Source organism: Python bivittatus, unplaced genomic scaffold (assembly GCF_059951505.1).
Source record: "Python bivittatus isolate LINGU-HERP-01145 unplaced genomic scaffold, Pbiv_v1 ctg000220_np1212, whole genome shotgun sequence".
NCBI classification, from domain to species: Eukaryota; Metazoa; Chordata; class Lepidosauria; order Squamata; family Pythonidae; genus Python; species Python bivittatus.
The window spans coordinates 515288-541323 of NW_028277048.1; the positions used below are offsets into that span (position 1 = coordinate 515288).

At 40.1% G+C, this 26036-nt stretch overlaps 1 protein-coding gene across 5 annotated transcripts in view; it reads right to left on the reverse strand.

Moving 5' to 3' along the window:
- The window catches only part of PHC1 (polyhomeotic homolog 1), a 44087-nt gene that overhangs the window by 3722 nt on the left and 14329 nt on the right, over positions 1-26036 (reverse strand). The window contains exons 2-13 of one of the 5 annotated variants that reach the window (XM_025166850.2): positions 23051-23108; positions 21541-21651; positions 20080-20157; positions 19120-19269; positions 17519-17674; positions 16043-16544; positions 14530-15335; positions 13938-14097; positions 11079-11287; positions 9771-9885; positions 8745-8853; positions 8447-8594 (exon numbers count right to left, since the gene is read on the reverse strand). In XM_025166850.2, coding sequence (XP_025022618.1) covers positions 8447-8594; positions 8745-8853; positions 9771-9885; positions 11079-11287; positions 13938-14097; positions 14530-15335; positions 16043-16544; positions 17519-17674; positions 19120-19269; positions 20080-20157; positions 21541-21597 — 2490 coding nt within the window. In that variant the 5' untranslated portion in view covers positions 21598-21651; positions 23051-23108. Of the gene's footprint in view, positions 1-8446; positions 8595-8744; positions 8854-9770; positions 9886-11078; positions 11288-13937; positions 14098-14529; positions 15336-16042; positions 16545-17518; positions 17675-19119; positions 19270-20079; positions 20158-21540; positions 21652-22949; positions 23109-26036 lie in introns of all 5 variants that reach the window. The other 4 variants (XM_007428531.4, XM_007428532.4, XM_088137562.1 and 1 more) reach the window with 4 other exon arrangements.

Below are 26036 nucleotides of genomic sequence, written 5' to 3' on the forward strand. Positions count from 1 at the left end.
TCTGACAGCCATAGTAAGAATAAACAAGATACAGATGGAAAATTCCATTCTCCTTGGAGGTCTTCCTTGGTACAAAAAGGGTAACCATAAAGACAATTTCAGAAGCCCCCTCTTTGCTTAAAGAATTAACTGCCCAGGACCTTTTGGATAAGGAATGTTCCACAGCCAAAGAAGACATGACAGATGAAGAAGGGAAGTCAGATATAGCAGCAGCATTCAATTAAAATAAAAATGGAGACAACATTGATAAACTCAACAACCAAATGGAAATGGATTTTCAAAAAATTTAAAGAATGCTATTGTTTGTTTAGAGGAACCATGGATAGAGATAGGTCATGCCTATTAGGACAAGAATATTTAGCTGCAGGACAGTCAAAAGACTAAGAAAAATGGAATTGCAATTTCTTTTTTAAATCAGCAGCTCGGGAAGTGATGGACCAGTTTAAAGACAAAGCGGGAAGAATCTTGATCCTGAAACTTAGAAAAGAAGGCAAAATTGTAACATTAGCCTCCATTTATGCTAACAAAAACAAAGAACAATTTTACAAAAGATTTTTCCATATGCTAATAGAAGTAGAGGAGGGAGAAATATTGGTTATGGAGACATGAATGGAATATTACATTTGAATTTCGATCAATCATCCCAAGGGAAGAAAAGGAAGCTTCCGCAAAAAGTCACTATATGGATGAATTGGCACCAACAGACACATGGTGGCTACAAAATCCAAAAGGGAGAAATTATACTTTTTTTGGCAAGACACAAGGCCCTAACACATCTATTAAAGAAGTACAGATTCTTCCTATGACATATGCTGATCACAATCTAATTTTAATACCATGGTATCTTGGAGAAAAGTTATCCTTTGGATAGAAGAGGAATGACAGTTGTTACTTCAGGAAAGCATGCTACAGAAATGCAAAGCAGATTTTTTTTCCAAAAAGAACAGCAGGAATTTCAAAGTCAACCATTTGGGAAACAAAGCCGATATGTGAGGGCTTGTTATAAAACTTGTGGCAAAACAGAATATAAATATTAACATTCAGAATTTTGTAATAATTTACAAATTTTAACTGGGGCTTCTGGCTTTAAGTTAATTAGACATATTGGGTACAACCCCATAAGCTCTAACTCTGTATGCTATGAGAATCATGGTCCAAAACATTTGGAAGATGCCAGGTTGCTTACTTCTGCTCTAAGGAAAGAATGGATAACCCACAGACCATCTCCAAGTTGACCCTCTGTTCGGTAGCCCTGAGAGTCAGTGGAATTAGATCACTGAGATTTAGCAGTTGCTCCTTTCACTCTGTCAGCTTAGACCTTAGATGAAGTGGATTATCTAGACCCTTTTCAGTCTGGGTTTAGGCCAGGGTACAGTACTGAGATGGCTTTGGTCACACTTGCTGATGACCTAAGGAGGGCTCAGGACAGGGGTGATGCAACAGTCCTGGCTCTCCTGGATCTGTCAGTGGCTTTCAATACCATCAACCATGGTATCCTTCTGGACTGGCTTCGGGGGTTGGGAGTGGGAAGCACTGTTTTGCAGTGGTTCTCCTTTCTCCACAGCTGGTTCCAGTTGGTGTGGGGGGGGAGAGGTAGAGCCCTAGGCCCAGCAGTGTGGGGTGTCTCAGGGCTTGGCTCTCACCTCTCCTCTTTAACATCTACATGAAACTGCTGGGCAAGGTCATTTGATGGCACAAGGTGCAGTATCATCAGTGCACTGATGATACACAGATATACATCTGAACTTCTGGGCAGGCAGGTGATCCTGTTGCAGTGCTGACGCAGTGCCTGGAGGCTGTGAGGGTCTGGATGGGAAAGAACCGACTTTGACTCAATCCTGGCAAGTTGGAGTGACTTTGGGTTTTTGTCCACCCCCCACCCCCCGGGTCTGGTGATATGTCTGCTTTGACTCTGGACTGGGTTGCACTTCCTAGGACTGAACTGGTGCTCAATTTGGGGGTCCTCTTGGACTCACAGCTGCTGCTCAAGCACTTTATATTGGCCTGCCTTTGAACACCACTCAGAAGCTACAACTGGTCCAGAATGCAGTGGTGAGCACAGGGCTGAGCATTTCTAGGTTCACCCATGTTACACCTCTGTTGCATGAGCTGCACTGGCCCCCAGTTTCCTTCCAGATACAATTCAAGGTGCTGGTTATCACCTTTAAAGATCTACATGGCATGGGACCAGGTTATTTGCAGGGCTGCCTCTCCCTAAGAGTATCTCCCCGTCCTACCAAATTGGGTAAGGTAGGCACACTCCAGGTCCCTTCCCTGAATGTTCCCATCTAGGGACCTTGGAAGCATGCCTTTTCCATGGCTGCTTATGGAACACCTTATGGAACACCCTCCCCCCCTGCAGTGATCTGGCAGGCCCCCACCCTTTTAGCCTTCTGAAGGCCATCAAGACCTGGCTTTCTACCCAGGTGCTGGGGTAGAGTGAGGGTGTCTTGGGTTGATTACTGGGGCATCCCAAGGGGTTGACTGAGGCGCTGGGTTTCAGGTTTTGTTTTATGGTGTTATGTTTTTATAGTTTTTATGGTTCTGGGGTTTTATTGTTGTGAGCCACCCAGAGTTGTGTTTTAAGATGGGTGGCTGTACAAATCTTTAAAAAAATTAAATTAAATTAAATTAAATAATAAAATAAAATAAAATAAAATAAAATAAAATAAAATAAAATAAAATAAAATAAAATAAAATGCATAGCCCATGCAAACTTGTGAATTTTTGAAAATACCAAACTTCTTAATTCAAAAGTAAAGAATTACAAAATAATTTGAATACAAAATACTGAAATCAAAACAGATTTTTTTTTCAAATTTAGGGGGGAAAGTGCTGAGTATGAAAGAAAGTATGTCCATTTTGACTAATGTTTTGATGTTCTGATGTCCTACCTCCTGTAACTGGAGTGTTCTCATTTGAAATTTCTTTCTTGGGCCAGTACAGAAGTAGGGACTAGTCACACCACTAGATTAGGCTGGGTAGGTGATCTAGGACATGGAGGTTTGGAACAAAGCAACAGATACTTAATGTGCACATGGGACACAGAGGAAGCTATTCAGAATGATTCCCTCAAATGAGAAAGCTTACAGCTCACCCCCAGATTCTGAGTACCACCTGAGCAAAGCTCATGTTGATGAGATTCCATATGAGTCTATTTAAGCTGCTATGGGATTCATCCACCACATATGGCCAATTTATAAAGTTATTGGCACCCATGATGATATTGCTAGGCACCCAATTAAATCAAACAGAGTATGCAGGATCTGAGCTTATATGGGCACCACCCACTGAGCACATGCAGCATAGAAGCAATGCTCAGAGTGCAGTTGGACAGAATTACTCAGATAGAATCATCATAGACAGAATCACAGCTGGGCAGAATTACTCAGAATCATAATGTTATTGCCTGACTGCCTGGAGAGTAAGATACTACTGTTAAGATTCTGCTATGCAGAAGTTGGGCCATATGAATAGGTTTGTGGGTACAGCCTGCTAAAGGAACCAAGAATCTGAACGTAGAATGCTGGTAATATCAAAGGTGTGTATATGGAGTATATGTGTATACATGCCTTTTTTTAAAAATAGATATTTGAAAATAGACTTTGTGAATAGAGAAACACCAGGAATTAAACTGGTTTGGAAGAAACTTTTTAACTCAAGTTGACACTCCAATTTAATATGTTCTTGCAATAATAATATACCATTAGGTTTCTACCTTTCCAGTCCAGAGGGTCCTCTGTGAAATCTTAGTTATTGGGTTAAGGTTTGCACAAGTAACAGCTGCATTTCACATTATTAATCATAAGTTTGATTAATAATGAACTAGACATCCAGCACATGTCTATTCTTGATTAAGTTTTGGAACAGAAGAATAATATTCTTCTTCATATATATTCTTTAGGTGAAGGTGCTTTTGAACAAATTGGAATTAAATTAGACAAACAAACTGGACCTTCATGGGAATGTTTTTTGTTTATTATTAAAGAGTGCAGACAATTGGTGGATTTTACAAAACAAAGATAAAGATAACATGAGCCAGACTGTGATGCTGACTGTAGCTACGGAGTGCCACTTGAGACAAAAGTATTAAGGGCAGAGGCAGACAAGAGAGAGAAAAAAAAGGGGAAGCTTGCCTTTTCTTTTTCCCTTTTTGAGACACTTTCGTTTTTGGATTGTAATATCATAATGGCAACCACCAGAAAAGCGGCAAGAATGGAGGGGAGGAAAGGATCGCTAGAGCAACCTGCAAAGAGAGGAATTACACCAGAATTGCTTCAGAAAATGTTTGCGTCAGTGGATGTGGGAGATATATTTGTACTTTGAGAAATAACACAATTTATCTCTCCACAAATTTATTTAATATTCTCCAAAGGCAAAGAATGCCTGAGTGCTCCTGAACAGTTTCCACAGAATCAAATGGAAGTTTTCAAAACAAGCTCCTTTATAGATTTTTCTGCACATTAAAGTTAGAGTTCATAGCAATAAATGACCTGCTAGTCTGTCTACTCCTATGGGCCTGAGGTGAAAAACAAGGAAGCAAGGTTCTTGTCTTGAGTTCTCACTGTTTTCTATGTCTAGAACAGTAAAAATGTTTTATTTTTTGTTTTCATAAAAAAACACAACATTTGAGTTGTTTTGAGATTTGTTTGCACTGAGTTGAGTGCAGTGAACTCAGAAAATTCCAACAAAATATTCTGGATGGGACTGTTTTACCAAAACAATTTTGTTTTCTGTTTCATGCATACCACTACTCAAAAGACAAAGCTTCTCGTGAAGATAGAGAAGAATGAAGAAACAAGACAAAAAGAATATACATAGGTCTCTGGTTATTCCACATGTACTAGGATACCTCTCAATCAATCTTCTCACTGACAGACATACAAGACTTAGATGGATAGTCCTCTCAGTAGAAAAGAATGAGATTATCATAGTATAACCAATATTTCTTCTTTTTCTTTTTTAGGAAAGACTCTTAAGTGGAAAGTCCAGTTATTGATCCATAATCCATGGATCATCTCACTGCGTAAGACTATACCAAGTGTTGAAATGCTTGCCTCCCCAAAACTGCTTCTGCAAAATTTAATACAATTGACTTGAACAGCAAAAAGAAAGTAGGGACAGGAAATCAAGCAGCTGCATGTTCTGGCACAGCAGTGATAAATAAATCTTAAAAAGTATTGAAATAGCAGAGGAGTCAGAGAGTAAAAAGATGTCGTATTTGAGTAGATTAACACAATTTAAGACTCATTTTTGCCCCAAGAGGAAAGGAAAAAAAAGTTCATGCTATGAAACTCCTAGTACACTTGATCTCCCAAGAACTTTTATGTATATTCCTAAGTTTGTATTTTGCTTTTATTCAGAAGCATTTTCAAGATGGATTGATGCTGTGATGATTATATCATTCTTCATGCCTAATCTCAGGGAGAGGTTACAAGAAAGAATAGATGTAATAACTGCTTTCTAGATTAATAAAGATTCAGGAGACTGTTATGTAAACAGCCAGCAGTAAACGTTATTCACTTAAAAGATCTGCCTCTTCTCTGGACCACAGGAAGACTGTTAGCAAGAAAAAGAAAAGGTCTCTACCCTAATGTACACAGGGATAAATTGGTTCTAAATGGAAAATAATCCAGTTGCTGGAATATCTACAGTGGGGCAAAAAAGTATTTAGTCAGCCACCAATTGTGCAAATTCTCCCACTTAAAAAGATGAGAGAGGCCTGTAATTTTCATCATAGGTATACCTCAACTATGAGAGACAAAATGGGGGGAAAAATCCAGAAAATCACATTGTCTGATTTTTAAAGAATTTATTTGCAAATCATGGTGGAAAATAAGTATTTGGTCAATATCAAAAGTTCATCTCAATACTTTGTTATATATCCTTCGTTGGCAATGACAGAGGTCAAACGTTTTCTGTAAGTCTTCACAAGGTTTTCACACACTGTTGCTGGTATTTTGGCCCATTCCTCCATGCAGATCTCCTCTAGAGCAGTGATGTTTTGGGGCTGTCGCTGGGCAACACAGACTTTCAACTCCCTCCAAAGGTTTTCCATGGGGTTGAGATCTGGAGACTGGCTGGGCCACTCCAGGACCTTGAAATGCTTCTTACGAAGCCACTCCTTCGTTGCTCGGGCGGTGTGTTTGGGATCATTGTCATGCTGAAAGACCCAGCCACGTTTCATCTTCAATGCCCTTGCTGATGGAAGGAGGTGTTCACTCAAAATCTCACGATGCATTGCCCCATTCATTCTTTCCTTTACATGGATCAGTCGTCCTGGTCCCTTTGCAGAAAAACAGCCCCAAAGCATGATGTTTCCACCCCCATGCTTCACAGTAGGTATGGTGTTCTTTGGATGCAACTCAGCATTCTCTCTCCTCCAAACACGACGAGTTGAGTTTAGACCAAAACGTTCTACTTTGGTTTCATCTGACCATATGACATTCTCCCAATCCTCTTCTGGATCATCCAAATGCTCTCTAGCAAACTTCAGACGGGCCCAGACATGTACTGGCTTAAGCAGGGGGACACGTCTGGCACTGCAGGATTTGAGTCCCTGGTGGCATAGTGTGTTACTGATGGTAGCCTTTGTTACTTTGGTCCCAGCTCTCTGCAGGTCATTCACTAGGTCCCCCCATGTGGTTCTGGGATTTTTGCTCACCGTTCTTGTGATCATTTTGACCCCACAGGGCAAGATCTTGCATGGAGCCCCAGATCAAGGGAGATTATCAGTGGTCTTGTATGTCTTCCATTTTCTAATTATTGCTCCCACAGCTGATTTCTTCACACCATGCTGCTTGCCTATTGCAGATTCAGTCTTCCCAGCCTGGTGCAGGTCTACAATTTTGTTTCTGGTATCCTTCGACAGCTCTTTGGTCTCGGCCATAGTGGAGTTTGGAGTGTGACTGTTTGAGGTTGTGGACAGGTGTCTTTTATACTGATAACAAGGTCAAACAGGTGCCATTACTACAGGTAACGAGTGAGGACAGAGGAGCCTCTTAAAGAAGTAGTTACAGGTCTGTGAGAGCCAGACATCTTGCTTGTTTGTAGGTGACCAAATACTTATTTTCCACCATGATTTGCAAATAAATTCTTTAAAAATCAGACAATGTGATTTTCTGGATTTTTTTTCTCATTTTGTCTCTCATAGTTGAGGTATACCTATGATGAAAATTACAGGCCTCTCTCATCTTTTTAAGTGGAAGAACTTGCACAATTGGTGGCTGACTAAATACTTTTTTGCCCCACTGTATGTCTCCATGCTATTCATCTCAACAAATCTTGCTAAAGACAACTCTCTGAGAAGCAAGTTTGGAAAAGAATTACTTTCCATTCAGGCAGCTACCAAAGGACCTGATAACGGACAAGTATTTGTTTATATGCAAACTCTTTTACAAGCCAAAAGTGCCAAGATCCCATAAAAACAATACAATCATATCATATAATCTCTTGGACCTTTGACTGGACTATGAATTGTTGTAAAACTTTTCCAATCAATCTTAATGGACATGGATTTAAAAAATGGGCAGATTAAGAGTACATTCTATTTTTTATCAAGATTTCATGGGAGTATTATTTTAGAAACTATAGTACTGCACAGTTTATGTTGATTATAACAGGCCTTTTGTCAGTCTTGTTTAGCCCTGATGGAGATTAAGGTTGCTCAAGGAAATTCTTTGCAAACTCTCTTTAAACTGTATTACAGAAACTGTAATAAAGAAGAGGCCAACATGATCACTATAACATTGCACTACACACCATTAGATTACTGTCCTCTCAAAGTATCCTCAAAGCCTTCATCTGTATAGTTTGGAACTGTTTCTTTAATGCTTCTAAATTTAATTTTTCAGCCATCTGGACATATTTTGTGAACAGTTAGTCCAATTCCAGTACTTTAAACAGAAATAAGCAACTTTTTAGGATTGTACAGCACATTTTAAAAATTAACAGCATGTTGTGAACACTCTCATACCTTCAGATGGTATCACAAGATGCTTATGATATGGAATCACAAAATGTTCACTAGGTACAATGCAAACTGCCATATTCCATGCCACCCCTTCTTGTTCCCCCCAGTCCACACCCACCATCATATTTGGCAGGCTAGGACTAGGAGACCCCCTCTCTTTCCTGTCCTTCAGGCAGCTGGGCACCCTGTTAACCTGCAGGGAAATAGGATGGTAAGCAAACGTGATAGCTTCTCCATTTCTCACAGCAACTAAAGCAACATTGCTGGGAGAAAGAGGAAGACTGGCCCATTTCAACTATCTCTTAAACTCCATTAAGCTCTGCCCCAACACCACATGGTCCCAACCTTGATTCAGTTCCAGACGTCTCTGTTTGAAAATGTCTCCCAGCACCAGTGCAGAGAAACAGGAGAACCTCAAGTTAATTCCACATCTCCTAAGCATGGTAGAAAAAAAGAACAGTTCTATATCCTTACCCGGTGACGTTTGCCCTGGATTTTGGCTCGAGCAATCTCAGAACTGTTGCGCCGGGGCCCACGTCGACGACGAGCATAGTTTGCTTCTTGGAGCTCTTTTATTTTTTTCCTTTGCAGCCGTAGTTGGTGGCTGCAGCTCACATTGTACCTATTATGATGAGAGAAAAATAAGAATTCCTATCCTTTAGAAATAAAAGGAAGCTTCTTTTCTAGTCTACTAGTTTTGTATTTAAGCATTCATGCTCTAAATTACTTGTATGAGGAGTCACAAATTTCAAGGAGATCCAATTATCAATACCTCTTTGCACATGTTACAGAACAGAACCTCTTGGAACCACGGAACTGACTGGCTGGGCCATATTTTCCACAGAACTCACATTTCAACAAGTTTCCTTTCTTGTCTTGATCTGAGGAAATGACAGATGCAGAGACACTTACAAACCATCTTGTTAATTAGCAAAAACAGGATATAAACTAAAATCTATTTGAGAAAAAAAATGTACTGCTCCACTGAAAGACTATACTAAAACTTATTTAAAGCATGAAAGAATGTCTCCCAAAAGAAAGTCTGGAAGCCTCATAGTTTTTATACTGGGTAAACATTAAACCTTGACACTGAATGTAATGCTAATGATGAATCTTGTTGTACTCTGGGTAATGCTTCAAGGAAGATCACATTAATTCCTAAGAATGTGAATACGCACTCAGCTACTGTTAGCAAGATTTGAGAGTTTCTGACTCTTTCCAATTAGGATTCAGTCCGGCAGAAGATCCAACACGAAAGTACCAGCTGAGATTTTAAGGTTTTATTGAAAGTAAGCCAATTGAGTCAGCTGGGGTCTCCCCTTAAGGCAGAGGAGACCCCTCCCATGCCCAAAGAAGACAATTTTATACATGTTCCTTACAAAGAGATACAGCAATTAATAAATGATTGGTTGAAATTGGCATAAGTTTTGGATCCTCCTTATTATTGGGGGAAACTTATCTTCCTGATGACCTATTGGTTACTAGTCAGAGTTCAGGGCAACCCCCCCCCTCCTTTTGTCTTTATGGCCTCGACCCTCATGGAGACAGGATGTCTTAATGAGAGAAATGTGTGAAGATTTCTCAATGTCCGTGTCTGGGTTATCCCTTTGGTTTTCAAATGTAAAGAAGTAAATATGATGGAAACTAAGAGCCCTTTTTCATAAGGTTTCACTACTTCTTGCTTTAAAAAAAAAATAGAAAAATGGACAAAATATTTGAAAAATACTTAGTAGCAAGAAAATATCATAACCTACCACAGTTTCTTTCTAACTACTCTTAGCTCTCAGCAAACACTCACCAGCTGTTAAGCTTTCCACTCCAGGAGAGTTGCTGGGCTGGTTTTCAGTCTGCCTAGATGGAGTGCCTCCTTGAAGGGGCTTTTCAAAGTCTTTTAGGAGCTGAGAGCAGCCCACCTGCATTCAAGAGGGGAAAAAAAAATTTGCATCAGCCTCACCCTCAGCATTCATCTTCTACATGCCTTGTTAGGAGGGCCTACAGTATTACTGCATTTTTTCCTCTGGCTTTGGTAATATCAGCTAAGTCCACACAGAGCTCATCCTGGCAGGTAAGGAAGGGCAAAGAGGAATACATTGCTTGGTCATGATATATCAGGTCCCCAATTTTTTTTTAAGTTTTTTTGCTTTTAATTGAAAGAGAAAGGAAAATAATACACAAAATTAAGAAACAAACCAACAGGCCATACATTCAAGGATATACACATATATAAAGGTACTATATAAGCATTTCAGTGAATGGTAGCCATATATCATTATAATCATTCATAGTTAATCTATGTCAATAAGTAAGCTGTTAATAACATTAACTCTACAGACCACTGAGGAGCTGAAGGCCATATTTCTTTGCAATGCTGAAGACTAAGTCTTTTAACTATAAATAGGGCACAGAGAATCTGCTTTCTGTGTTGAGATGTCAACTTCTATGTAATAGGAATATAGTTCAAAAGAATCTGAAAATATCAAATCTTGTCTCAGAATGAATACATGTGCTAACTACCTCCCCAATGGAACAATTACAGGACAGGTATTCAAATGAAGCATTTTCATTGCACCTCTAATAGCATGACAATTTACTCGCGCCCTTTCTATATAAATGCAAAAGAGTCCAATAAGTCTGAAATAATGTTTTTGGTGTGGAATAAGACATAATTTAAGATCTACTGAAGTTTTTGCTATTGATGTTAAGACTGTTCCAATGATCTAAACAACAGTCTCATTCTTTTTTCCATTCAACTGTTTTATACCAAATTAATTCACCACAACAGAATTTTATAGAGGGCAATTACAGGGGGTTTTGTGTCATAGGATGTAATAACTGCTTGTAGATTATGTTTCTAAGGCTAAGAAAACCACAGGTCCAAGCTGGAACATCAATAGATGTAATTGTAAATACTGCCACTGAGCTGCACTAGGCAAAAAATATTTGTCTTCTAAAGCAGAAAATTATAAACATTCATCATTTTCATTTACTCACTGGCTTCTATCAAAATTGTTCATATATTTTTCCCCATAATTCTGAGATTTGGATTAGCCCATAGAATCAACTTAGCATGAAAAAAAAAGGATCAAAATGCCAACAACCTTCTTACCGGGAAAGGCTCTGCCCCTTCTTGAATGACAAAGCCCTCTATGATATGCGTAAGAATCTGAGGCTTGACAATGGCTTGTGGAGGTTTGGAATCTCCTGTCTGACGTGACAACAAAGCCAATGTAGGAACAGAAGCAGTTGTAGGATTTACAGAGTTGGGGTCACTTGGGGGTGCAGTTGGGGTAGCACTGGTGAAAGAGTCAGACTTCTCTAAAACAGAAACACCATTAACAAACTAAATTTAAAAACTGCTGTATATTTAACAAAAAGGATTAGTTTTATAAACATTAAATCCACACATTCATTGTTAAAAACAATCCCATGTGGGAATTGTATAGACTGTTAAACCTGCACATATTTGTTAAATAGTATTTAGTCCCCTTGCAGAATTTGAGGATTCAATACCAGTTGGGATGGAGGAAACAGCAGGGCAATTGCTGCTCATGACAACTTCTTCCTAGGGGATCTCACATGTTGACTTCTTGTGTCAGTTTCTCAACTTCTTGTGTCAGTTTCTACCCATGCTGATCAAGGACCAGAGAGAACAATACATTTATGAGCCATGGAGGGGAGAAAACTGTTTATGGAAACAAAGCCTGATCCTAATTGCTTCCCAAGATTCAGAAGTTTTGCTATATTTATTTATATAGCATCATTTAGATTCTGTTCTATATATATGGTCATCATTTTCCAGGTATACCTCTCTCTACCCCCAACTAGACAGAACTCGTGATTTACCTCTAACTATAGTTATTTGATGTTATGTATGAATTCACACATATGGTTTTGTGCCTACACGATATCTATTCCAAGAGAGACAGGCACTCACCGTTCTCAATAGTGAAGAGTATACAAAGGTATGAGGCTCTTATCATTTCACTCAGTTTTGTCAGCCCTTTGAGGAAAAGAGTGAACTATGCTTAGGAAGGTCACAAGAACTCCATTAGAATGCAATCAGGACCCTCCTGAAGAGCTCTGGCTATTTTCTGAACAACCAAAGGAAATGTCACATACTTGCAAAGAAAATTTCAGGACCAGAGACCTGTGACTGACACCCCTCTCCCAGTAAGCAACTGAGGAATTTATCTTTGGGTATTCCCAACAGTTGAAAGCTTCAGAAAGCAGAGTAAAATTTAGCTCCTCCTCATTTGCATTCAATGTCTAGAGATTCAAGAATATTGTCCCAAGCTGATTCATAAGCACTATATATTTGACCATGCCCATCTTTCATAACTGAAACTGAAGCAAAGGTGACATTATTCCACCCTGTTTGTTTAAACATCAAGCCACTATAGAATTGTTCATAATCACCTGCACCTGTAAACAAGCTGTTTGAATGCCTACAAATCCTTGCACACAGCTGGCACAGCTTTTCCTCCTGTCTATTAGGCATGAGAGTGTGCCCTTTAGTGTAAGAGATGTAGATGATTAACACAATGGACAGACTGGGGCTGTTGAAAGAAGTTCCCTTCTGAGAGTTTTCATGTCCATCTAACAAAGCAGGGAGTTAAGGACCTCCCATGTAACAAAGAAGCGGAAGATTGAACAGGAACCAACTTGAAAAATCATGTTTGAAGTACTCTGAGCAAAGTGTCTGATGGCAGTTGCTGACACCATGTGGCCCAAGAGGTACAAGATGAAGTAGGCTCAAATAGGAAAATCACAGGATATGCTCAAGAACAAATCATCAACAGACTCATAATGGTATTTAAGAAGGACAGTAGCATTCTTGATCACATCTTGATGTTTGCCAATGAATTCAATCACCTGGGAGAATGAAAGATGCTGTTTTTTGGAATTGCTTCTAAACCTAAGAGGTTCCTCAACTTTGAAATATTGTGAACATTTAAAATGAATCAGGAATTTCTGCAACTACCCTCAGGAATAAAATGAAGTAATAAATCAAGAAATTACTGTGGTTGCCAGATGGTATTGGCAGATGTCTAGACCCATGAGTTTAACCATCTCTCAAGCCAAACTATGACTTTTCAGAAGTTCTGATTTGGCAGAAGTTCCAGAATGTAATATGGGGTTTTTTTTGGGGGGGGGGGTTGAAATAAAACAAATTTTCCATTTTATGCACACCCCAAATATTTACTCTTGCCTCACTGATAGGAATGGCTAGCATTAAAATAAATCAAAGTATCCCATGATGACATTGAGCTGTTCTGGTAATCTGAGGGGTGAAAAGCCTGTAGTGGATAAGGGTGAATTACCTAGTCATAATCCAAGTGAGTGGATGAGGAGAGAAACAGTGATGTGACAGAGAGTACTGATGCTGAACATGCTTACACTGTAGTATCTTTATGCATCAAATCTGAGGAGAACATCACAAAAAGAATTAAACCTGTAGAAAATCTGCCTCACTTGGCAGGGCATCATGCACAAACTCACATCTATACTCAGGGAGCATATATTCACAAATTTCCCCTCATAAGACAAAATCAGTGAGGTGAACAAATGGGTTTCTATGCAATCAATAATGGGAAGGCTAACAGAGGCAGAAGCTGCAGGATAGGAAGAACATCATTTCCATCAGAACTGAAGGGGCAGGACTAACAAACTCAATGCCAGATTCAGATTTGAGCAAATATTTTTTGCCTTTTCTTATGGTGACCTGGGTCCAATGGTTTCTTGCACTTCTGGACATAACCAGAAGTCAAGCATTCTGAACACAAAGGTCCCTCTGAGGTTGAAGTCTTGATACTGAGAAAGGAGGGAGCTGTTTTTATGTATATTATACTACTGAGAATGGGAGGACTCTCACCAAAAGTCCTACACTTTGGAACATTACAAATAGGCTAATGCACAGGCACAGAATCCATATGTGTAAACCATAAAAACAACAGTGAAAATGTACCTCTGCTCTCCTCACCTCCAAGGCCACCCTTATCTTCAGTGGTTTTGGGGCTCTCGGCCACAGGAGACGATCTGGCAGCCTGGAAAGATGGTGCGCTGGAATCCTCCCTCTCCTCTTCAGATTCTGCCTTGCGCTTGACTGCCAAAGCTTGGGGCTTGCTCTGTGTAGGAGGAACAACATTTTGAAATGACAGATACATTTTAGTGAAGATATTACAGAATCCATTTCAAGTATTATTTAGATGCAAGATTCCAGCCATCAAATCAAGGCTGCGAGGAAAGAAGCATCAGCGGAACCACAGAGAATAGAGATTGCCCATCTCTTTCAACTGCACCTTTCCTCAAAAGAAAGCTATTCTTAAGTGCTTATAGTTAACCAACAATTGCTGTCTCACTTATCTGGAAATCTAAGGAAATTAATGACCAGTTTACAGATCATCCTATTTGACCAGAAATTATCCAGACACCAGATACAGAATGGAACTTCTCTCAACAACAGGCTAGCTGGGTAAGCCTGTGTAGGGAAATTATAACTGCCTCCCTCCATGTTCCTCCAACCCTGTTTCCCACTACATTCCCAAGGAGCCACTTACTGATAACTGGACCGGCTGTACATAATATGCTGTTGCTGCTGCCTGAGCAAGGACTGGAGATGAAGTAGTGCTCTTCACTTGGGTTGTGCCTTGCACTTGTGCCACATTGGCTCCAGCAGTGAGAGGAGGAAGGGCTTCTTGTAGAGGAGGCGGTGGTGGCGAAGATGACGACGAAGAAGAGGAAGAGGAAGAAGAAGAGGAAGAGATCTGTGCCAATGAGGACACTGTGTGGGCTTGGGATACTGGCTGCACTACAGCTGGCACACCCCGGGGGACCTGCGCAGCTGTGTTCATCTGAGGAAGCCCTAGTGCCTGAGCTGAACCTTGCTGACGACTTCCTACCACCTGCACTGGTATATGAGGTGGGGGCTGCTGGGAAGCTGACATCTTGGCAGCACCAAGTTGTGGGGGTTTCAGAGGGGCTATGGGAGGCTTGGACTGAATAGGGACAGGGGTCTTAGTGACTGCCTGACAAAGACTGTCCTGCTGGAGCTGCACTGGCTGAGGCTGTGACTGCAGCATGGGCTGGACAACAAGAGTTTGGGCTTGCTGTTGGCCCTGAAGAGATGGGGCCTGTTGCGGAACCTGCTGTGGCCCCTGCTGCTGCTGCTGGGTCATAGGTGGAGCTTGCTGCTGCTGCTGGGCCAGCTGGAGATGTGTGGCAGTGTGCAAGAGCTGGGACTGACGATGCGGGAACTGCTGCTGGTGATGGATAGCAATTTGCTGCTGGATCACCACTTGCTTCTGCAGGTGAATTTGCTGCTGTTGCTGGATCAGCGAGTGAGGCTGGATTTGGGTATACGTGGCTGTAAGCAGCAAGAAAAAGGTTTAGCACTATCACTAAATGTATTTAAAGTAATGTAAGGAAATGAAGTCAGATACCCCCACCCCAAAACATAACAATTCGGGGAAGATGAAAAAAGGAGAAGCCAAGAGAGCCAAGCAAATTGGGGCGGTGGGGGACGCTCAATCCTGCCCACTCATGTAACTGCAAAAGCTCTATGATTCATCCACAGGCATCACAAGGTCTTGCACCTTTTCCTTCTCTTTCTGATCTCCTCTTAATGTTGGTGAAGAAACATTAATCATTAACCAAAGATTAGCCCTTTCCACCAAGTAGGTAAAGAGACTGGGAGCAATTTCTCTTTTCCTTCCTCTATGCAGAGAAAGGGACCACATATGTCCAACCCTTGATATCACTGATATAGGAGACGTTGCCCTTGTGGTAGATTTATTTCTCATCCCTGCAGAAAACAACTTTGCCATTCTCACCAGCTGAGAATGAAGATGGTGTAACAAAACACAGCTCCCTTTTCCAGGGCCAAGGGCCAAGGACCCTTTCCACTTTAAATCAACATAGCAATGAGAAGTACCAATAGGTTACACCTAATTAACATTTATCTTTCCTGTGACATGTAGCAACTATAAAAAGAGTGAACCTAGACAAAGAATTCAAAAAGGTCCAAGCAGAAATTGGCAGGCTTCCCACAAAGAAAAGAATCACGTCACATACCAGAGCTGATCAAAGTTTGGCTTGGGGCTGGTGTAGCTGTCCTGGTCAGGTTCATGCCCACAGTCTGTTGCCCATTACCATCACCCTCAGCCTTCTTTGCTGCTGCACTGTCTGCCTCTGTCTGACTTCCCTGGCTCACAGTCACTGCCTGGGCAGCAGAAGGTACTGGTAAAGGCTGAACTACACCAGTGCCTTTCCTTTGGCAGTTGGTTCCTGGGCCAGAGGAAGTTGCCTGGTTCAACCCAGTGGTAGCATGACTCCCTATTGATGATGCCACACCTCCAGAAATGCCATTACTTCCTGCTGCACCTTGGCTGAGATTGAGTGACTGGCCTACACCACCAGAAGATGCTTGTGTTACTGTCAAGGTCTGGCCAGCATGGGCAGCCTGGGGAAGTACTGAAGACTGGGAATTCCCTGGCAAAGTAGCCTTTGGAGTAGAAGCTTGGAGTTGTGCATTAGCTGCTGAGGTCTGCTGACTCCTGACAGCCAAATTCTGCACCTGGAAAACATATGGAAAAAGAAAGAGCCATTACCATAAGTTTTAAAGGGCAGAATGTTCTGGAATCTACTCTTGTTCATCCAGCAGGAAAACTGCCCAATTTTTGTTGGGTCCAGACTGAGCATTAGCCAATATTATTAAGTACCACAGGGAAGGAGGATCAAGTAGTTTTTAAAAGAATTGGTTACTTTGACAAAGTTTTAATCTCTTCTCTTTAAAGTTAAAGATCACATGGCACTTCCTGGACAGAAGTAGATAAAAACATCCTTCCCCCATATGAATACAGTCCTGAGCAAGCTCCTTCAGAATGATGCTACAGTATCCTGATGACTGCTTGCTCCACATTCCTGTAACTCCAATTGGCAGAAGTTGACTTTTGCAAAGAAACACTATTTAAGATGGAAAATAGATATGGACAGAAAATAGATGCAGAACAGTTTGCCCCCGCCCTCAACTTTCCAATGTGTTAAGAAGTGATGAGAAAGACAGAATTAAGTGATCAAGCAGGCCAGAGGCAGTAATTCTACAATCTCTACGTATCATGATTCATAGTCAGATCACGACAGCCCTTAAGTTTCCTCTACCCCATAGCAAATTAATTCCCACACACCCCGTATTTGGACAATCTCCTTTTGTAAAGGAGATGTTTATCCAAATTATTATTTAATAATCATTTATTATACCAGAAGTATTTATTTAATGCTGGAACAACAAAAGTACATATTCTGAGAATGAGAATACAGCAGGATAGCCAACAAACATAAACATTATAGCTGTTCAGTTGGATAAATCCACTGCAGAAATACGGCCTCCAGCTGATGTATGCAGAAAATGATGAATGCTGCCATGAAACAAGAGCACAGCATCAAATTAATGCTCTAGTCATGGACATTCTGAGATTCAAGTATACACCCAAGATTGGGACGGGACAGGCCAGGCTGGTCATGGGAACCCCAGAAAAGGGTGTCACTGACCTGGTCTGTGTCTGTGTGGACCCCAGGAGCATGAGTGGGAGGTGCTTCCTGCTGAACAGCAGCCACAGCCCCGTTTGGCATCAGGATGAGCTGGGAGGTAAGAGGTACATTGCGGCCCAAGGTCCGGTTCACCTGCAACAGGTTCCCCAGCTGCGGCTGTTTGGGAAGGATTAGATGGTGTGGAGATGGGATAGTAAAAGAGAGAAAGGAAGAAAGAAATCGAACCAGAAGCAAAAAGGTTATAATCTGCCATGGGTCCTAGGGTCTCCAACAGAAACTCATCCTGCCTTTGCAGTCTTTTCTTCATCAGATAGAAAGCAGACATTACTTATTTACAGAGGGCAAATTATTATTCTTTCCCCACTATTGGGCCAACAGTAGTTATCTAGCAATTTACCCACTAGTTTACAAGTGATAGTGAAGGATGGGGTAGTGGAAGTGAGGGACATGTACTACTTGTGATAGTTAAAGAACAGCATTTTCATATTATAGAGCTGCCATGAAACAAGAGCACAGCATCAAATTAATGCTCTACTCATGGACATTCTGAGATTCAAGTATACACCCAAGATTGGGAGGGGACAGGCCAATGAAGAGAACATATTCCCTAAATCTAAAATGAAAATCTGAAACCAAACAAGTTAAGAGTTAGCTTTTCACAGATATGCAACTAAAACCCAAAGAAATGAGGAGGGAGGGACAGTAAACTTCTTTCGAAAGTAGCCTTATTAAAATTATAGCTTTCCCTCCATAAAGTCTCAAAATCAAGAAAGTCAGTATTACAAACCAGGATATTGATATGAGGACATGGGAATCATATTCTAGATGATGATAATAACGATAATAATAATAAGCACCTTGCGTGCAATCCCAAGACATCTGGAGTACCACTTGAAGACCACTGGCATTGACAAAATCACCATCAGTCAATTGCAAAAGGCAGCTTTACTTGGAACAGGTTACATCCTGCGACGATACCTTTAACACTATCAAATAACAACATCTGCCTATTTCAGGTCCTTGGGAAGGACTCAATAGGTAAATAAAAATGCCAAATCCAGTCTAAACATCTGGCTGTGTGACTGACAATAATAATTTACTAAATGTATTTGCCGCACAACTCTCAATCACTTTGGGTGGCTTACAACAATCAAAGAAATTACAATAAAAAATAAAGAAAAAAAATATGGCAAGTGTGATGAAGTGAGGGGCCTCATTGTTCCCCACCGAAGGCTTGGGTGAAGAGCCAGGTCTTCACAGCTCTTCTAAACAGCAGAGTGGGAGCATTTTCTCAAGAGCAGCTTTAAGAGCTCTTTAAGAGCTTTAAGAGCTGCAGCCAAAACTCACCAAAAGATTTTTTTTTGTCCTATTCTATTATACAAACTCCTAGTAAGTGCCACAGGGTCTTTAAGAATCAGAAAATAAAATCCTAAATGATCCTCTGTCCCTGCAGTACATTTACACTGAAGTGTTCAAGGGAATAGAGGTTGCCAACTTACAGCTGAACATGGACTGTTGTAAGCCTGAGAGACACATGATAGACTAGAACAAGAGGACAAATAGAGGGTTTATGATAATGTAAACAATGCATGCACTCTTACCCGAAGATACATTTGAGCTTGTGACTGGTTAAGAGGTGGTGAGGTGGTGTTCCCTAGAAGGACTGATTGTGTCAGAGTCGTGGCACTAGGTGAACTCACACTTTGTGAGCGGCTGATTAACTGTGCAGCTGATGTGGTAGCCAGATTAATCTGTAAAGTGAAAAAAAAATCAACAAAAAGATGGGCACCACATATCAATGGAAACTAAAGTGGAAGCAATTTCTAAATGGTGCCTGAACTTCATGACTAGAAAGACCAAAACAGGTCCATCTGTTCCACAATCCCACTAGTCACACATAAACTCTGATTTCATGTCTTTTTGGCAGCTTTCAGGAAATCAGATGTGTTCTGGAATAGTAGTTCCCTACTTCTGATCTCCAGATATCGCTAGCTATAACTCCTATCATCTCCAGATACAATAGCTACCGTGAGCAATTATTGGTAATCCAACAAAATGAGGGAACTGAAGCTGAGAATCACAGAGGAAAGAAACAGGCGGTGCACAGTCCATTATTTCTGGCACCAATAGGTTGTGGGAAAAAAAGATGGGGGAAGAAGTCCAACAACTGCTCTCAGAAATCTTTCACAATATCTGCACAACCTCAGTAATTGGAAGACATGCACAATGGCCTTCTAAGTGACAATACCATCATACAAAACAAGAGTCAGTCCAAAATTGCTGTAAAGGAAAACCTTTTTTCTGGGATACTGATATAAACTTCAGTCTCCTTCCCATAAAGACAAGTATCCTATTTAAAAATGTCTTCACCCACACATTAACTCTCCAAAACAGATATTTCTCATTTTTCATTCTAATACTATCTATTCTTCTTCTGCACCCACATAGCAAACACCTTTTCTAGACTCCAAGATGCCAAACTTACCTATGAAATTATTCATTCATAATCAAGAATGTATCCAAACAAAGAATCATGAGTCACTCAAAGGACAATTACTTACTGAAGCCTGTGTGGTGGCTGTCTGCTGAGGGGAGCTTGTGTTTGGAGAGCCTGCCTGTCTGCTGGCTGCAATTGTGGCCTATAAGAAATATTTTTAAAAAAATAGAATTAAGATGTATTATTATTGGGTACTCCCTAATAAAAAGACAAAAAAATAAGAAATTAAACTTTTTATTAGTATATATTCTTTCTGCAGGCAGGCAAACTATGATAGAAACCTCAATCATTTTAACAGACTGTTCATTTGACCATTATGTTATTTTCAAATAATTGAGCAATTTTTGAGTTTTTTTCAGAGTCATGGAATAAATTTATAGCATGTGAGCAATCAGTAAGAGCAATCAAAAGTTCCCTTCACTACTCTCCAAAAGGTCCAAAGCTCAGCAGACAGAAATGAGGATGGACACAACTTTGTATTTAGTGGTACTATCTGAATGCAGCCTACAACTACCATATGAATGAATTACCTACTTCATATCATTATGTGAATGACTATATTTTGCATCAGCTCATAATCATTTTAAAGGTGGCCCAGAGTACAGTACATTAGCCCAGACAGTGCTAATTATTATATTAACACATAATAACCAAAGACATGTCAAAATTTTCCAAGTAGGCCCCTAGCTACTTTTTATCAACCCCTGCTAGTTAGCAGTAAATCTATGGAAAGCCAAGCTGCATACATATTTTTTAGAAAAGCCACAGTCCCTAAGAGAGCAGTTTCCTAATCAAAATATCTCCCTTTCTTTCAACTCAGCCTCAATTTCTTTGCCCTCAACCATTCAACAGTGCTCATTATGTCAAGAACCAATTGCCACCTAAATCCAAGCCGGAGAAGCGCCAAGCTACTTATCTATTAAGTTATGGGAAAGGCAGGAAAAAGAAGATTTAAATTGTAATGGGTATAAGGAACTGCACTCTCATGTGAACAGTGGACAACATGGCTCAAACTCAAAAGAAGCTATCCAGACACTCAACACATTTAAGTAAGAATCTTTACTCTCTACTGGAATGAAGCCACTTAGCAGCTGATTGCCCTCTGTCAACTTAAGAGTGCAGTTCCTTCTAATAGCCATTGCAGTTTACATCTTGTGCTTCTTCTTCCCACCTTTATCATAGTTTAGCGGACATCTTGCTTTTCATTCCTCAAGTTTGGAACAGCAATTGGTTGTTGACATAATGGGCATTCTTACTCTGGGAAATTCTTATTCTCCCAATGTAACACTGACGAAAACTGTCTCCAAATACTGACTCAGAAGTTTCATAGCATTTGTGAGATTAATGTAGAGATAGAACTATCATCTGCATATTAATATTCTCAAACTCAACTCTCCACATTCAAGTAGATGCTGGAAAGCATGATGGAAAAGATGGAGCCTTGGTGGCATTCAAGAAGTTCCAGTCCCAGGGTTTTTCTCTTCCCAAACAGCGTGTTTCACTAGCACATGTCTTGACTTCTCACCTGCTGGACTGCAGCCAGGCTGTGTAGTTGAGCACTGTTGAGCTGTTGTTGAAGCATAAACTGATGAAAATATTGGGCTGCATTGGGTTGTCGCTGCAGTGCTTGAAGAGCCTGCAGTACAGAAGAAATCCAAAATAAGACCATGGAACAACTATAATCTACAACAGTGGTTCTTTTAAACTGGCAATAATTACCAAGAGGGTAATTGGGGCATATTATAGGGGTAATCAGCAATTTGTAATTGCTTGTTTGAGTAAACAAACACTTGTATAAACATGAGACAGTTGTGTAAAAGAGTCTGGTTTCTTTGTGGGGATAATGGCACTATTTGAAACTGGGAAAAAGAATAATTGGGTTAAACAGTTTAAGAATCATTGGTCTATAAATTAAATGAAAGCAAATCAAATCCCAGTCCCATATAAACAAATATGGATCACCACACCAATCTGGGGAAACAGAGGTTATTAGGATAAACAATTTAAAGAGCTTAATTACAATGGTCAGAAGAATGCAACTGGACTAGATTTATCACATTTTCAGCAGGAACAGGCTAGGTCTGCCCCCACCCCAAATTTTTTTTAGCTTCCTTGCCACATTTCCCACAGTAGGCCAGAATGCAAAGCCAAACACCTTTGCCTTATAGTTTGCTTCTAATTTCCTGGGAGATGCACATTTAAGGTAACTTAAGCAGGACCACTACCCTTTGGAAAATGAGAGCTTACCCCAGAGTTCTTCAACCTACACCCTGAGATTGCCCCTTCCTTTAATGAAGTAAAAGGTGACTATTGTTTCAAAGAAATAATCAATTCTTATATGCTGCATTTAGTACGTGCCATGCTGATCTTCCAGAACTATACTGTTTTGCAGAAGCGTTTGGAGCAAACTCTTTTTTACTGAAGCTCATGCAGCAACATATAACTCCCATAGTTCAGTGTCTTTTCTTGCAGGCACTCTTCTCCATCAACCTCTGAGCCAGGTCAGGAGGTAATACTCTGTCCTTGTCAAACGGCATATGGAAGGCGGAAGTGATTTAAAAGCCAGAGGCCCCTAGCATTGACCTAGCACTGGTCACTGAGAATAATCCCTCATCTCAAAATGCATTCACCATTTCTTATCTAAAAAGAACAAAAGTATAAAAAGAGACCTAATATTAATTTAGGTTATCCTCAAAACAAAGGATACAAGCTGGGCAGACCATAAGACTACTGGGGTAAAAGAAGAACTGCTCTGGAAAAAGGAACCACTGCTTGATTTAAAACAAGGTTTTGTTCTGTCATACTAGCATGTAGGAAGTTGAAGTCCATCATCTGATGAATTCCAGTACCTTCAATGGCTAACTATCTCAGCTCTAAAAACAACCCTGATATCTGCCACACTTATACTTCTAAAGAACAAAGATAACCCCTGACCTGCACTGCCTGCCGCTCATAGAGTGTCATTTGCGATATCTGAGGGCGAGTACTTCCACCAGAGCCTGAGCTGCCACTGGCTGAATTTGAATTCTGCTCACTTTCCGTCTCCATGGTGTCAGGTCCCAAGGATCCCTGTCTGAAGCTTTGTTTCAAGCCCTAGATGAAGGAAATGAGGGTTATCTTATGTGAAAAACAGGCCTACATTACAAAATTACTTGAATATTTTCTTTCTGAAATATAAATCTATGCCAAATATCAAAATCTACCTATGACGGAGAGAAAAATATGAGTACAATTAGTAATATGGGTCACTATTTAAATAATCATCCAAAATTAGACAAGATATGTTCCAATGAATAACTATGTTAAACAATAATTTAAAAACAAGCAAGTGATGAGACAAATGTTAATTTTTCAGAATAAACATTTATGACTTTTCAATAAAAACCAAGAAGCGGAAATAGGCTATTTAACCATGCTGTCCACTCTATATAAAGCTTATACGTGAAACAAATGAGGTTTGTGAAAATAATTTCTGGTTCTAGGAATTAAAGAACAAAGAGATTTATTCAATCAGAAGGCCTGGTACATAATTATGGTATCACATTCTTACACAGTAAAGATTGTACTTACAGACATTTGATAAGGCATGGAGTTACATATGCACACATGTAATTTCATGGCAAGATTCCTAATATCCAAAGTCTATTTTGCAAGCTCAACTAATTAAGCTATGTGCTTGGGAAATGCTGTAGATGTTTCAATATTAACTCACCTGAGAAGTCTGAAAATTGACCTCCTTATGCCCCAGACAAAGCTCTCAAAATACTTCATAAAATACTTGTCAATCTGAGCCAACTACCCAAGGTGCAAAAGCTTTTCCTCTGCTGCCCTATGGACTTCTAAATGTTGCTTGAACGAAGAGTCCTAGCTTCTGCATCACAGGGCATCAAATTCCTTGGGAAGCAACTGTTCCCTGCTTTAATCCTGAATGGACCATTTTCTTCATACAGGAGATGCAGGGAACCATCACTTCATATTGTCTTCTGCATAAATAAAAGCCCCACTTCTCCATGCAGAGAAAGTACATGTTTGCTCTCTTCTATGTCCTATGCAAAGTAAAGTTAGGGATATTGTTAAACTAATTACAGCCATGAAACTAATGTTAAAGATTGCTAAGTACTATATTTCCCTTATGGCATAAAAAAGATCTTCAAGAAGATGGGACATTCCCTCCCTGAAATCTTTCCCAATGTCATGTGGTTATCAAGTGTGAGTTAGAGAAAATCCAGACCTTTGGACAACTTTAGGGCCAACTGCTTTCTATTTTGTAAATCTTTAGAAAGCTTATATTCTCTTTTCTGTTGATGCTACACAGCAAAGACCTAGACTTACTAGAACCCATTTTAAAGGACTGGTCACGTTTTCCTCTTGAAAAACTGCTAGAGCTGGAGGAAGTTATCACAATTACTTAAAGAACACACAACCATAAGAAGGCCAAATGTGAAAAAGATAAAGGATAGTATTTGAAAAAGAATTTCACTGTCTGGATCAATTATAGAAACATTCACAGCTTTTTAATAAGACATAAACTTTCATAAAAGAATGCCAAAAGTACCTCATAAGGATGACAGTGGTCGTGGTAGTTAATTTATTATACAGTGGTGCTTAAAAGTTTATGAACTCTTTTGTATTTTCAGTATTTCTGCATAAATATGACCTAAAACATGATCTGTTTTCTACACAAGTCCTAAAATTAGATAATGAGACAATGAGTCAAAAACATTATACTTGTTCATTTATTTATTGAAGAAAATGATCCAAAGCTACACATTTGTGTGTGGCAAAAGTATGTGACTTTCTAGGATTATCAGTTCATTTGAAGGGGAAATTAGAGTCAGGTGTTTCAATCAATGGGATGACCATCAGATGTGAGTGTGGGAGATCCTGCCTTATTTAAAGAACAGAATTCTAGGTATTCACTATCAAAGTCTGATCTTCATAACACATGTATGTGGAAGTATGTCATGGCTCAAACAAGAGAGATTTCTGAGGACCTCTGAAAAACAGTTGTTGATGCTCACCACGCTGAAAAACATTACAAAACTATCTCGAAAGAGTTTGGACTCCATCATCCACTGTCAGGCAGATTGTATACAAAGGCAATTCAACACCATTGTTACCCTCCCCAGGAGAGGTCAACCAACTAAGATGACATCAAGAGTAAGGTGTGTAATACTCCGGGAAGTCTCAAGGAACCCTAGGGTAATATCTAAGGAACTAAAGGCCTCTCTTGCATTGGCAAATGTCTGTGTTCACAAGACTGGAATCAGGAGAACACTGAACAACAATGGTTTGCATGGCAGGGTTGCAAGGAGAAAGCCACAACTCTCCAAAAGGAACACTGCTGCTCATCTACAGTTTGTGAAAGACCACCTGGATAAGCCAGAAGGCTACATTGCAAGAATGGTATATGGATGGATGAGACCAAAAGAGAAATTTTGGGCTTGAATGAAAAGCATTCTGTTTGGCAATGTAATGGATGTAATGTTTTGGCAAACATTACATTCCAGCACAAGAACCTTATCCCATCTGTGAGGCATAGTGGTGGCACTATCATGGTTCGGGCCTGCTTTGCTGCTTCTGGACCAGGACAGATTGCCAGCATTGATGGAAATATGAATTCTGAATTGTACCAGCAAATTCTACAGGAAAAGGTCAGGATATCTGTCTATGAACTGAAGCTCAAGAGAAAATGGGTCATGCAACAAGACAACAACCCAAAACACACAATTCATATGACCAAAGAATGGTTAAAGCAGAAGGTGGTTAATGTTTTGGATTGGCCAAGTCAAAGTCCTGACCTTAATCCTACAGAAATGTTGTGGAAGGATCTGAAGGGGGCAGTTCATGCAAAAATGCCCATCAAAATCCCTGAAGAAAGTTATATAATTTTAAGAGAAAGTGAAAATTACATACAATTTAGGTGTTTGGGTGTTTTTTTTTTTTAAAGTTTCTAGTCTTGTTTAGTTATTTAGGGTACTTCCGAAGGGCTTTGAAGACCTGGTTCTGTCACTTGGCCTG